The following is a 14,617-nucleotide window of genomic DNA, read 5'->3' as shown; positions in this document are numbered from 1 at the left end:
TATTGTTCTTCCCATTTTACAACTAAGAAAACCACAGCACTGAGAGTAAATTACATAATTTGCCCAGTTTTGCACTATTGGTTAATAGTAAGGCTGGGATTCAAATGCAGGGAATCTGGCTCTTGTGTTTGATCCCTTAATCACCAAGCTCTGTCACTCTCCATGGAAAGAGTGTCTTGTAGAGTTGTTCTTTGTTTAGACTTTGGGAACCCAGTCTCTTTTATTCTTAGAAAAATAAAGCAACTCTTACTCCCTTTGACATCAGCATGTTCCTTTTATTTTGTTATGCACTTCAAACCTATTACTCCCAACGTAGTCATACCAGCCCTATAATACTCAAACATATTTATTACAGATGTTTGCTTATGGCATGATTTCAAAGAACAGAAAACATCACAGCGAGCTCTTCTGATTGATTTAAACCACGGTACTTTTGAGAAAGAGCTCTGACACCGTAGTAGTTGACAATGACATCTCTTTTATGTGGATGTCAGCTGTTGGGAAATGACCTTACATGATTTTTTTCCTAATCATCTGATCTCAGATGGTCTTTCGCAAATTTTCTTCAGCCCAGCAAGTTGATACCACTGCTTCTGTATTTCCAGGTTTAATAACGGAATCTCTTTCTCTTTCTCCCTCTCATTTCAGACACATTATCTTTATTTGGGAAAAAATAGTTTTTAAAGATATATTTATCTATGGGCCACACCATAATAGCCTTTGCATATGATGACTTTAATTTGGGGGACTTTGAATAGCTATTTCTAGATAAGAATTAGTGTGAGTCTACATGGGGTTTCAAATTGACTTATCTAGTTGACTTGGTCATTGGACTTATGAAAAGAATGGCTTGACTGAGTTGTTTCAGTAAATTTGTAAAAAGTGATTTTTTAGAATTAACTGACCATACTGATTTGATTGTTCATCCATAGACACATCCATCCTTGAATTTTCCATTTTCCAATTTTAGAAGAAAGCTGCATCTTAAGACAGAGAAAATATTTTCAGGTAATTTAGGAGTTATATTTATTACTACAGGGCAGCAGTTACTGATAAGATGCCTTGACAACTCTATAATTTGATATTGTCAACCTTTCTATGTATAACAAATGCAGTATGTCTCGACCCCCTTCTGCCTGATGTTACCTATGTATGCATTCTATGCAACAAAAGGAGGATTCTTCTATATGTAGAATTCTATCACAATTTCTCTAGAAACTTAGGGGATGAAGTCTGACCTATATATTTATTTTTCTTAAAAAAGAAAGAATATAAGGAAAGAAAGTAGATAGGAAGGGAGAGAGAGAGAGAGAGAGAACCAACAAGAAATAATAGTAAAAATGGTTAGATTATCATTTTTCTAGAATATTTATTCTCAACCCTGGCTGCATATTAGAATCTCCTGAAGAGTATTTGAAAAATACTGATACCTGGTCCTCAAGTCCAGAGATTTTGATTCAGTTAGTTATGGTGACTTTTTGGTCTTCATGAGAAATGTTTAAGTGGCAATGGAGAACTAGCTGAATTTGTAGTCATGGAGATATTCTTTGCTCTGGGTTTACTGATCTTATCATAAATAAAATACAACTAAAATAACTTCTGAACTTGAGTGTGATGATGGAGTAAAGAAAGGAATGGAGAATAAAGGCCCAGCTCATTCATTCAGTATTCATTCAACTGACCAACAAATATCTATGTGGTGTCTATTCTTCAGCAGACACTGTATTAAGAGTGGGGATGCAATGACAAACAGAACCATTAAAGAAGAATGATAGGGTCCTCTCTGAAATCTTCCTTATGGGCCTGGTGTTACAACCTATGTTAATGCCAAGGTCGACTGGGTTGTTTGGATCAGAGAGACAGAGAAAGACTGAAATGACCATAAGGACCAGATTAGTCTACTAGTTAATTTCAATCATGGAATAAAAACGTTTTGATACTTAACTGGACCTCAGAGATCATTTACTTTTGTTTTACAGATTTGTAATTTTAAACTCAGAAGGGTTAATGACTAGCCTATGATCATACAGTGATTCAGAACAGAACTGTTGAACTCAGATTGCTAGCCATTTTTTTTCAACTTTTCTGTAAATCTAAATTTATTCCAAAATAAAAAGTTTAATTTATTTTTTAAGTGAAGGAAAAGAGAAAGAGAGGACAATGAGGGTGGAAACTTCCAGATCAGACCTTTATGGTAAATTAGAGAACAGAAAACGTCTCTACTATAGACATCCAGAAATACAGATAAACTTTACAAACATCCTTTGAAAATTAAGCTGGGCTTCCAAGAAAGTGAGGAGGGCACCCAGGGGCAGGAAACAAAGTTAGAGATGGAAACCAAAGCAGTGGGAGCATGCGCGGCAGAGCTCTCGGTATGGTGTTGCTAACTGTTTTTAATGCTGTCTATGTTCAAGCAAAAACCGTCTCAGCAGATTTTTTTTTTTTCCATTCCAAGTTCCTAAAAGAAAATAGTCTCCTGGAAGGAGTCTTTGTAAAAGAGAAGGACCAAGTTTTTCCCCCACCCACTGAGCTAATCCTAGTGTGACATTAACTAGCAGCATTGCTAGTCAATTCCACATTGCTGTTCTGTAGGGAGAGAAACTAGGAAAAAAGGAGAGCCGTCTTGGTCCATTTCCTCCCTAATTAGAGTTGTTCTAAGGTAAAACACTCAGATCATTAGATGTCAAGAAAGAACATGTGAACATGGGGAGGATTTGAGAAGGAAAATTAAAATGAAGAATTATAGTCATATATACTCTCCCACATCATCTTTGAAGGTTAATCTGTAAGATGGAGAGGACATTCAGTGATGTGGGAAATGCAGATTCCTACTGTAATGAGATTCCATTTTATACCCATTTGTTGTAAATTTTAAGAAGTCTGACAATATCAAATGTTGAGAGGGAGTGATCAACAGGATCTCTCGTAAATAGCTGGTGGAAGTGTAAATTGGAAAAGCCACTTTGGAAAGCTGTTGGGCATTATCTATTAAAGTTGAATATTCACATATCCTACAACCCAGTAATTCCAATGCTAGATGTAAACTTTTTTAACATGTGAACCTGGAGGCATTTGTAAACCTCCTCATGGCAACATTGTTGTAACAGAAAAAAGAAAAACATCTGGAAGCAATCCAAATGTCCATTGACAGGAGAAGGGATAAAGTGTGGTATGTATATTAAACAGCAGTCAAAACAAATGAACTGCCACTATAAACATCAATATGGGTGAATCTCAGGAAAACAATGTTGAGTAAATAAAAAAGGTCACAGAAAATTACATCTAGCATTGGATCTCCTTTTTAAGCTAAAAATAACAAACTAAATAATATACCTTTTAGGAATACATATAGTATTAAACTACGTGTCTTAAAAATCATGGGAATGATAAATACAAATTAAGGATAAAGGTAACCTTGGATTAGGAAGTAAGGAGAATGGGATGGAGGAAGGCCACACTGTCAGAAGTAAGCTGTTGTCAGTATTCTAGTGCTTGTGCCGGTGGTGGGTTCACTATATATATTTTACAAGGATTTAAAATTATGAATTATATATTTGTAATTATAATTTATAAAAGATTTATAGTTTTTTAATTGTAGCAAAGCAAATTATCCTATAATTTAGCAACTTAAAACAATATTTGTTATTTCACATAGTTCCTTGGGTCAGGCATCTGGGTGCATCTTCGCTGGGTGGTTTGGCTCAGAGTTTCTCACGAGGTTACAGTAAAGCTGTGAGTCAGGGCTGCAGGCTCTAAAAGAGCTGGAGGATCTGCTTCCAAGATGGCTCACTCACATGGTTCTTGGCAAAAGGCTCAGTTCCTCAATACATGGGCCTCTTCATAGGACTGCTCATAACATGGCTTCCCCCACTATAGCAAGTAATGAGAGAGAGAAAGAGACAGACAGAGACAGAGAGAATATGAGAGAGAGAGAGACCAAGAGGGAAGCTGCAATGTCTTTCATAAAACTAATATTGAATTAACACACCATCACTTTTGCTGCATGCTATTGATCACACATACCAACCTTGAGACAAAGTGGAAGGGGACCACACAAGGTACGACTATTCGGATGCAGGGGTCACTGGGCACCATCTTAGAGGCTGCCTACCACCATAATAAAATAAAAAAGAACAATGCATGGACCAATGATGAAAGTGTGTTAAGAAGCAATTATGTGTACCTGAAGCTGGAAAATAAACAAATAAATAAATAAATGCATTCAGTTCTGAAGACAACAGGATACGGGGGAAGGAGTGAGATGAGCTTTAAATCTAGCTCTACCACTTTCCAGCTTTATGACTTTGGGCGATTCATTTGACTTCCTTCCATTTATAAAAAAGGGATGAGGATATTTACTTGCCTCTTAAAATTTTTTTAATTATGAAAATATTCAATCCTACATGAAATTGAATAACAAATACCATATACTCATCATCCTAAATCAACAACTTTCTAGATTTTAGCATACTTGCTTTATCTATTTTTTCCCCTCCTGAAATGTCATAAAGCAAGTTCCTGACACTGCATTATTCTATCCCTATATACTTTAGTATGTATCACTTAAAAATACGGACATTTTTCTTGCAGACTAACACATAAAATTAATAATTCCTTTGCAATATCTAATATATCAAAACTATGGCTCAGATTTCTTTAAATGTCTCAAAACTTACTTTTTTACAGTTGGTTTGATAGAATCAGGATTTAAACAAAGTCTACACATTACATTTGGTTTGGTATGCCCCTTAAAAATCTTTCAACTTAGAGGAGTCCTTGTACTCATTCCCATTTTACCCTCTTGTCTTGTTAAATAAATTCAGTCAGTTGTAGAATATCTTACATGCTGGATTGGTCTGTTTGCTTCCTTGTGAAGCTATTTCACTTGTTTGTCTCCCTCCTATGTTTCTAGAAAATTGGAAGTTAGACCTACAGGCTTGAGGAGATTTAGATTCAACTATATGGGCAAGAATATTTCATAGGTAGTTTTGTATACTTCATAATGCACCACACCAGGAGGCACAACTATGTGGACTCCCCACTCCTAGTGATGCTGTCAGTGGTTAGTGGTTGCAGGTGGTGTCAGCCTGAGGCCTCCATTGCAAAGTTCCCCACCAACCTCTCATCTACTGATGATTGTTGCCTGAATTGATTATTTCGTAAGGAATTACAATATGGTGATTTCCTAATCCTATCCTTTATTCCCCTTCTATTAGGTGGAATTGTGTTATAAACTTTCTTTCACCAGCCTGAGCTATTTGGTTACCACATTAGAAGAGGCAGTTGTTCCCAGTTTCACATCCTCTCAGCCTGCCTCCTACTACAGCCACTGCTGAAGCAACCTGCTTCCTGCAGGTGTAACCTGACAGCATCTCTCCTCATACATCTCACGTTCTACCCCCAAGTTCCTCTGACTCCATGAAGGTGGGACATCTGCTAGCACTCACAGGACAGCTTAGAAATGTGACGGGGCTAAGGTCCCAAGGGGAAAATATTGATCAATGGGCCATGGAAGCTGGTTGATAACTGCTCCTCTCTTGCATCAAGCTGACAATTATGAGGTATATTCTACATAGCAATTCAAGGAGTCCTTGCAGGCTCAAGGCCTTATTGCCCACTGTGATGACTAACTCAAGAACACCCTTGTATTGACTTGCCGTTTCACTCTCCTAGTCATCCGCTGCTGTTTCCTGAGAATGCTGTCCAAAATATACTACCTAAAAGTAAGCCCTTGTCCCAGGTTCAGCTTTCAAGGGGGTAAGCCAGACTAAGACACCACTAAATGTAATTCTTTCAGGAAGGGCAGGATAAATGCTCAATTCTTTCATTATATTGCAAATACTCAATTAGTTATGTCTAATAATGAAAAAGATTTATAGGTCATCAATGAATTTCAATCAATTGTACTTGTCTTACTCTTTTCCGATGCTCAGATTGTCCCTTTTTCAGCCAGTAGAAGCTCCTTTATGCTGATAGCATTTTCCCTTTGACTTGTCCCATTAGACTTTAGACTTTAATAGCTTCTGGCACAACAGGGTGTCCCAGGCTCATCATGCACATTTCTAGCCCCAGACCTGACATCTGGCATTCCTCCAAAGAATGTCCTTCCTTTTAATTGGAAATGATGTATTAAAAGTACAATATGAACGCTAAAGGTGCTCATTGGTACACGATTATCATTACTTCTAGGACTTTTCAAGGGATAAAGCAAGTAAATTTTTTTTCCTTCTTCAATAAATGTAAAATTTTCCTTGTTGGGATATAAGAAACATTTTTTTTCCTGAAATGTACTTACTTATTTTTTAAAAATTTATTTTATTGAAGTATAGTTGATTTACTATGTTAATTTCTGCTGCACAGCGAAGTGATTCAGTTATACATATATAGATATATATATTCTTTTCCATATTCTTTTCCATTATGGTTTATTACAAGATATTGAATATAGTTCCCTGTGCTATACAGTAAGACCTTGTTGTTTATCCATTCTATATATAATAGTTTGCATCTGCTAATCCCAAACTCCCAATCCTTCCCTTCCCCACCCCCCTCCCCCTTTGTAACCACAAGTCTGTTCTCTATATCTGTGAGTCTGTTTCTGTTATAAGAAACACTTTTCAAAAGGAAAAATCATAAGTTCATACTATTTCCAATTCACCTTTAATCTTACATGGATTCTACTTACTCTGAAAATCATTCATAACAACTCTAATATTGGTTTTTACCTGTAATATACAAGAATAGTTTGAAAGTAATAATATCTGTATTTCTACTAGCAATAAGACACTGAATGAAGTTTAAGACTCTTTGTAAATCTATTTATCCTGAGAGCATATTCTTCGGTGAATGTACAGTGAAAACAGTATTTTCTGAAGTCATTAAATTAATTACTTGGTGTGATTATACCACCAACTTAATATACAGTTAGGTAATTTGCTTCAGTTGTTTTCAAATTTTAGGAATCACATTTTTCTTTTGAGTTTAAAATTATTTTGAATATGTAAAATATATATATATATATGATTCTAAAGTCAAAACTATATAGTCAAGGTATATTCATCAGAGTACTTTGCTTGCGTGCCTGTCCTTTCCACCAGTTTTCCCCCCTCCCAAATGTATAAAAATATATATTTGTAGTTCACCTATCTAAAAAAATAGCATACTATACTGTTCTGCACCTTGGTTGTGCTTTTGTTGTTGTTTAAAGCTGACATATTTTCTGGAGATATACGAGACAGATTTTCTGGAGATGGCCCTCACTCTTTTTCAGAGTTGCATAGTGTTTCATTGTATAGATCTACCCCAGTTTATTCAGCTAGTATGGTTATTTGGTTTGTTTCCAGTCTTTTGCTATTACAAATAATAGTGCAGTGAAAAACCTTGTGCATAAGTCATTTTATATTTTGGGAAGGATTTCTGGAATTCGGATTTCTGGGTCAAATGTATATTGTAATTACACACAGTATATAAACATATATGTAATTTTGCTAGGGATTATCAAATTCCCTTCCATAGGTGCTGCTTACACAGCATTTTACATTCTTACTGGTAATATGTACCATCCCTGTTCTCTAGCCTGCCAACCCAGTAGGTGGTCAAACTTTTGGATTTTTGCTGATCAGATTATTGCCTCCTTTTATCATTCTGCCCCAAGATATATGCCATGCTTTCATCTACTTTTGGAAGCACTCTCTTAGCATAAACAATAGGTGATTGTTTTGAGGGTGATAGGAGGGTGGCTGCAGTATCCCTATCTATTTCCACTCACCTAATCATGGAAATGCTAAAGCCCAAAGCATACACCATCCGTGTTAAGACCTTGTATTTCCAAAGGCTGGTTCGAGTTTCTGGCCAAAGAAAAGGACATCAAATATGACCTCACTTCTTTCTAAGGTCAGCAGAATGCAGAGAGACAGCAAGTGAAGTCCACTAGTACTTTACCAGCTTCAGGATCTTTAGAAAGGTGAAGGAGGAACTGTGACCATCTTTTGTCAGCTTTCTGTCTCCAGAAAAATCCCAATGCCAAGGAGATGTCCCTGTGTATGGCTGGAGGTTTCCACAGATTGTAGAGTGACTACTCTCTAATCTGCAGGGCTGCTCACACCCAGGACCTCTTCTGCTGCTTTGTAGGAGTAAATGTCATGGATGGGAATTTTTTTCTTTCAGCATCTCCCATTTCCCTGTATTCTTATGGGCGATTTTGCCCCCCAGGGGACATTTGGCCAGGTCCTCAGACAAATCTGGTTGGAGAGGGGTACTACTGGCACCTAGTGAGTAGAAGCCAGGGATGCTGCAAAACATCTACTATGCACAGGACAGCCTTCACCCCCGGCCCCCTGCCTACCATAACAAAGGATTATTTGCTCCAAAATGTCATTAGTGCCAAGGTAAGGAACCCTGCTGTATTCTTCCTTTATGCACACATTCACAGACATCCTCAAAATGACTATCATCAGTGACAGAGGAAGGGCAGAGTCACAGATTCTCCCTCTCTGCACCTCCAGAAGTCACTAGCAATTCAGATATCTCTTTAGTCAGACTCTAAGGAGTTATGTATTTATCTGGAAGATTAAATAATAAATACCATTTTAACCTTCTAAAAACTGATTATCATTAGGTATAATGCAAACTTTTAACTCTAGGAATAAAGGAAAGTGCTATTTATTTAAAGTAAATGGGACTAAAAGTTCCATGAATAATCAAAAACTTGGTTAATAGAGTATGACCAGAGAATAATGCTCTTGGCTTCTGTGGAGAAATTAAAGTACATGCTGTGAATTGGTATTAAGGAAATTGCATGAAAAGTTAGTCTTAAAGTACCATGCTGCTAAAGAAACAGCCTCAGGTGCACAATATATCACATTCAGTCCTTATCTCCCTTCCTTTTTTTCATGACTTCTTTCACCTTGGATAACCCAGAAGCTCAGGCCTTGGAACTTTTTAGAATGGTAAGGTATCTCACTCTCCACATTTATTTTCATCTAGAACAGACCTGAATTTTATTGCCGGGAGTGTGTTATCTCTTTCACAGGAATTGTTTTTGAACTTCGGCCTGCCTTATTTATTGGGCCAGACTGTTTTTAATACTTATGAGCATAATTCACTTTATCTAAAATGTACCCTTGAAAAGTTATGCCTAAACTGAATTTTTGGAAATAAAATTGGATTGTTAAATCACAAGGGAAATTTGCCATTCAAAGGGAGTCTGAGGCTAAACCTTTTTAGAGAAAGCATCTTTTGTGCAAAGTGAATAATTACTCCTTAATTTGCCGTTTTTAAGTCTGAATTTTTTTATGTAGCCCGAGTCTAGTCCAGTATTAGGCATGATGCTAATTTTAAAAATATCAATCATGAATTTGAAAGGATTTTGAAAGTTAAAGAGAGTTTTACAAGCTATTTTTTTAGGGTGTAAAACTCGGTAATATATCTTTATTATTAACAAGGGTTTGTTAACACTTGTTTTGGGTGATGAGATAGGGGGCAAGATGCTAGACATACATGATAAAGAATAGGTAGCATTACAGGACCACGCTGACAACAATGAGAAGTGGTTGGTAACCTGCTACTTAAACAGTAATGTTGTAGCTAAGAACATGGATTCAGAAACCAGATTACCTGGGTTTACTTTCCTGCCTAGTGTGGCCTTAGGCAATTTACACGACTTGGCTGTGCCTCAGTTTCCTCATGTGAAACACGGAGAATACTAATATTATCTACTTAACGGGGTTGTTTTCAGGATTAAATGAACTAATACATGGGCTGTATGTAAGTGGAAGCACTAGAGTCAGTGGTAGTTTTGGATTCTCGACGGTGAGCGGAGCTTCCTTCTACAAGTGTCTCTCTGCACCCGTTCAGGGGGCACTGCTGGTTCTGCCTGAGCTGTACACATGGGAACTGAGGCTCAGTGAGGCGGCCAGAGACAAGGAATGAGGACACACCCTGGGGAAATAAAAAACAAAAAACACCCTTTCTGCGGGGCTACGCCACCTTTCCTAGGTTGGGAGCAGAGGTCACGAGCGCTCAGCCCCACGTCCGGATTCTGCCTCCCACCTCACTCCACATGAGCCGTGGCGCACAGCTCCTGAAGCCCCACAGTCCGAGAGGCGGCCCTCACGCCAGTCCACCACCACTGCCAGGGCTTGGCGGCCGATGGCTTCCCAGAGGAGCTGGCGCCTCCGCCTGAGCCCTTCCTTCCGGAGGGCTGGAGGCCGCGAAAAGACCATTAGTAGACACCGACCCTCGTTCACGACACATATTTATGCGTGCCCACTCTGCGCTGCGCGGTGGGAATCCTACGACGATTCAGACTCGTCCCAGATTCAAGGGGCTGGGGCACCACTCGGGGCCCACAACCCGGTCTCTGTCACCCTCTGTCCTCGCAGGCAGGGACGAGAATGTGGGAGGAGCTGATGTTTTCATCCTGCCTCGCCTTCCGGGGTTCACCTCCAAAGCCCCGCCCCTCCGGGCCGTTCACGGCTGCGCCGTAAAGTAGGAAAAAATTCTTTGCCGCAGAACAGCCCGCCTCCGTCTTTACGGCAAGCCGCGTTTGACGCTCACAATATGGCGTTCCCCACTTAGGCAGTGCTGTGGCTGCTACCCTAGATGGCCGTGGGCAGCGCTGACTTGGGGCTGTTGTCTGTCTAACCCAGTCTGCAGAAAGCTGCAGTTAAAGTTCGTTTCTGGTCACGGCTCCAGAAACCGACCCTCCTCTGAGGGTCAAGAAGCGCTGCTTCCTTCTAGTTCCCGCAAGTTCCTCATCTGCTTCTAGCTTGTTTCCCGCGCCACCTCCGGACACGCTCAAGTCCCTGACACCCCCAGACTCAAACTATGAGCCTTCGGCAGCTGCTTTTGCGCTTGCCCTGTTATCTCGGGGCCTCGGGGCCCCGACGTGGCCCCCTCGACACCATCTCCTCGGTGGTCTCCTGGCGTGGTCAGTCCTCCAGGTCCCCGGCCCACTGGAACCAAGTGGTGTCAGAGGCGGAGAAGATCGTGGGCTACCCCACGTCCTTCATGAGCCTCCGCTGCCTGCTGAGCGACGAGCTCAGCAACATCGCTATGCAGGTGCGGAAGCTGGTGGGGACTCAGCACCCTCTGCTTACCACAGCCAGGTGAGCTACTCCCTCTCGCCCTGACACACTCGCACCCACTCGGGTCCTTTTTTCTGGCCTATACACCCTTTCCTCCCTCTCTGAGACTGACTGCCTGCTTATCCCTTTTTACCTCTTCCTTTCGTCAGCCATCCTAGGCATTCGATGTTGTGTCTTCTCTATTCTACTCACCTTAACTTACTAACTCTGTTTGCGGAGGAAGAATGAGAACACGTGCGCTTTTCGCGTTTTTGCTTCTTAACTACTGAAGGTGAAGTCACAGTGATTTGTGGAGAAATCGAGTAGGGATGTGGGTTTGAGTCGCTTCCTAGAAATAGTCTTTTAAAAGTGGGATAGGTTTATTTTTGGTTCCGCATTATTCGAGAGGTCACCTCTAAAAAGAATGGGGAGGGGGAGATAGGCTGAAAGTTAGTTACTTGCAACGTTTGTCTCAGGCTTGAAGTAGGAATTTATCTAGTCAGTAGTCATTTTCCCCTCGGGATTTTTGTCACTTATGCTGAACTACTACTGTGAAATCTGCCATTAGGACTTTAAGGACCACAACTTTTGGTTCCATTTTTAAAAACTCCAACTTTTTATTAATAAATAATTTCAAACATACTGAAAATTTGCAAGAACAAAAATAATACAAAGAACATACTTTATAATCATATTCACCTATGGTATACATACATACGTATACTATTCACATGTATATGTAAACAGAATACATACACACACACACACACAGATATATTTTTCCTGAATCATTTTGGGGTACATTGCATATGTCATGGTCCTTTACCCCCAAGTACTTCATTTCATAAGCATAGGGATATTCTTTACATAACTACATTAATCAGCTTACTTTTAATATTGATACAGTACTTTTATTTAATCTACCATTGATAGTCCACTTTTGTTAATTGACCCAATAATGTTTTTTTTATAGCGTTCTTTCCTCTTTAGTACAGGATCCAGCCTAAGATGAGGTATTACTTTAGTTGTCATGTCTCTTTAGTCTTCTTCAATTGAGAATATTTCCACAGTTCTTCACTTTTATGACTGGAGCATTGGTTCTCAAATGGTGCAGTCTGCCCACTAGGGAACATTTGGCAGTGTATGGAGATGTCGCAACTGGGGCATGCTACTGGTGTTTAGTAGGTAGAGGCCAGGGATGTTGTTAAACACCCTACAATGCCCAGGACAGCCCCCTACAATGAAGTATTAGGTGCACCAAGATGTCAGTAGTACCAAGGTGGAGAAATCCTGGACAAAAATTATCTTTTTAAAAAATGTTTTCTTTAAAAAAAAAAACAAAAAAACACTTTTGAAATAATTGGAGATTCACATGCAGTTGGAAGAAATAATGCAGAGAGAGCCAATGTACCCTTTATGCAGTTTCTCCCCCCAAGCAGGATATTGACACTGATACAGTCAAGATGCAGAACGTTTCCATCACTAGAAGCATCCCTCACGTTGCCCTTTTATAGCCACCCTCACTTCCCTTGCTCATCCTCTTGCTTTAATTTTTTATGAGACACTTGCTATTTCTTTGTTACTAGTTACCAAATAGCAATAGTAGAGTGATTTTATTTCTTGGCATCATTCCCAGTTATCAGGAATGTCATTTTATGAGTAGGCTAAACTTGTCCTGAAGCTGGAATGTTAGTTCTCCAGAGATTCTAGATGATACACACTCAAAACACACATACGTATATATTTTAAAGCTTATTAATGAAACGAATGAGCTTACCACCCAATTGAAGTGTAACTTTATCAATCCTATTGAACCTTCTCTCTTCACTGGTCCATCTCCCTGATCCCCACTCTACTGAGTGTTGTGTTTATTTTTCCTTCAGAAATTACACGAGTGTTTCCTTAAATAGTAATGTGTATAATTCTGCTCATTTTTGAAATTTATAAATATACTAGTTTATTGCATGCAGTCCTTTATGACTTGCTTTTAAATTCGACATTGTTTCTGAGATTTATCCCTGTTATGTTTAACTATACTTCATTAGTTTTTCACTGGTGTGTAAAATCCTACTGTGTAAATATACCACAGTCTTCTTTCGATCAGCCTTTGGGTTGTTTGCAGTTTTTGGTGCTATGAAAAGTGCTGCTGTGAATATGCAGCACGCGTCTCCTGGTGTACTTGTCTTGAGAGAATAAAGGCGCGTGTGCACACGTGTTCAGCTTTAGGAGATAGTAAATTGTTTTTGAAGTGGTCGTACCAGTGTACGTTCTCACTAGCAGTGGCTGAGTTCAGGTTACTCTGTGTTCTCACAACACACGAACCATGAAGTGTCTTAATTTTTGCTAATCAAATAGTGGGTTTTTCTGTATGTAATGGGAATGATAGTGTTAGCGGTGGAGGTTGTAGTAGTACAGTCAGCCCTCTGGATCTGTAGGTTCCACAACCACAGACTGAACCAAGTGTGGATCGAAAATATGCAGGGGAAGAAAAATTTCAGAAAGTTCCAAAAAACAAAACTTGAATTTGCTGTGCACCAGCAAATATTTTTATAGCATTAACATTGTATTTACAACTATTTACATACAATTTACATTGTATTAGGTATTGTAGGTAATCTAGAGATGATTTAAAGTATAGGGGACGATGTGCCTTGGGTTATATGCCATTTTATATGAGAGAATTGAGCATCCTTGGATTTTCATATCTGTGGGGGTTCCTGGCTCCAATCCTCCTGGACTGTATATTACATTGTGCAGATGCATATTGTAGTCTCTGTAATAAAGTGTTGAAGTGAAAAGGGCAGAACTAGAAAGAGCCTTATTAATGTATGTATTCTGAGAATTGCAGTTCGTCTACTTAAATGTCAGAGCATCATTTGGGGTCTTAGAGAAGATTCCTTCTGAGGGCACCAGAGACACCCTAGATGAAAGCTTGTAAGACTGATGGCTCTGAAACTTCCCTGACTGTATGTAGCCTACCCTGCCTGCCTAGTCCCATATTACAGTGAAAGAATTGAAGAGGAACAAAATAGTAAGTTTCAGCAAAGTTGTAGTAACATATATAGATTATTTTGTAAGAAAAGGAGGAGCTAATCTGCATATAGTTTTATTACATTTATTTAAATTATTTAAACAGTCTAAACTCACAGGCAGCTAATGAACAAAAAACTTTTGGGGAGGGGGTTGTGCATATATCTGTTTTAGCAAAGAAGCAGGCATCTGATCCATAGGGTAGGCAGAATGTGGTTATTGTAAATTATAGCTAAAAAACATGGATTAAGCAGCTATATTGTTTCACGTACTGCACCTTACTTTGTTGAAATCTTGTGAGCAAAGAAAGCATTGATAATTAAGAGAGAGAGCCTCTCAGGATGCTATCCAAAGGACACAAATACCCCATAGAGTTAATATAGTTAGGACCATAGGAAATTGGATTTGGTAAATTCTTTTACTAGTTCCATTTTACATTATTTACTTAAATCAACATTCTAATCCCTTGGGTCATTTTACTTTTTGGGTAGATATACATGGTATTGATATATTAGGGGTGA

The 14,617-nt window shown here is 39.0% G+C and overlaps 1 protein-coding gene across 4 annotated transcripts in view; it reads left to right on the top strand.

The window, feature by feature from the left end:
• Nucleotides 1–10,540: 10,540 nt before the first annotated feature.
• The window catches only part of PDSS2 (decaprenyl diphosphate synthase subunit 2), a 267,116-nt gene continuing 263,039 nt past the window's right edge, over nucleotides 10,541–14,617 (top strand). For 2 of the 4 annotated variants that reach the window (XM_019929522.3, XM_073789477.1), the window contains exon 1: nucleotides 10,542–11,108. In XM_019929522.3, the coding sequence (XP_019785081.1) occupies nucleotides 10,828–11,108 (281 nt within the window). In that variant the 5' untranslated portion in view covers nucleotides 10,542–10,827. Of the gene's footprint in view, nucleotides 11,109–14,617 lie in introns of all 4 variants that reach the window. The other 2 variants (XM_019929521.3, XM_019929520.3) reach the window with 2 other exon arrangements.

This window comes from Tursiops truncatus, chromosome 12 (genome assembly GCF_011762595.2).
Source record: "Tursiops truncatus isolate mTurTru1 chromosome 12, mTurTru1.mat.Y, whole genome shotgun sequence".
Classification (NCBI taxonomy): Eukaryota; Metazoa; Chordata; class Mammalia; order Artiodactyla; family Delphinidae; genus Tursiops; species Tursiops truncatus.
The sequence above is the reverse complement of the archived record's forward strand: the minus strand, read 5'-3'. Positions and strand labels throughout refer to the sequence as shown.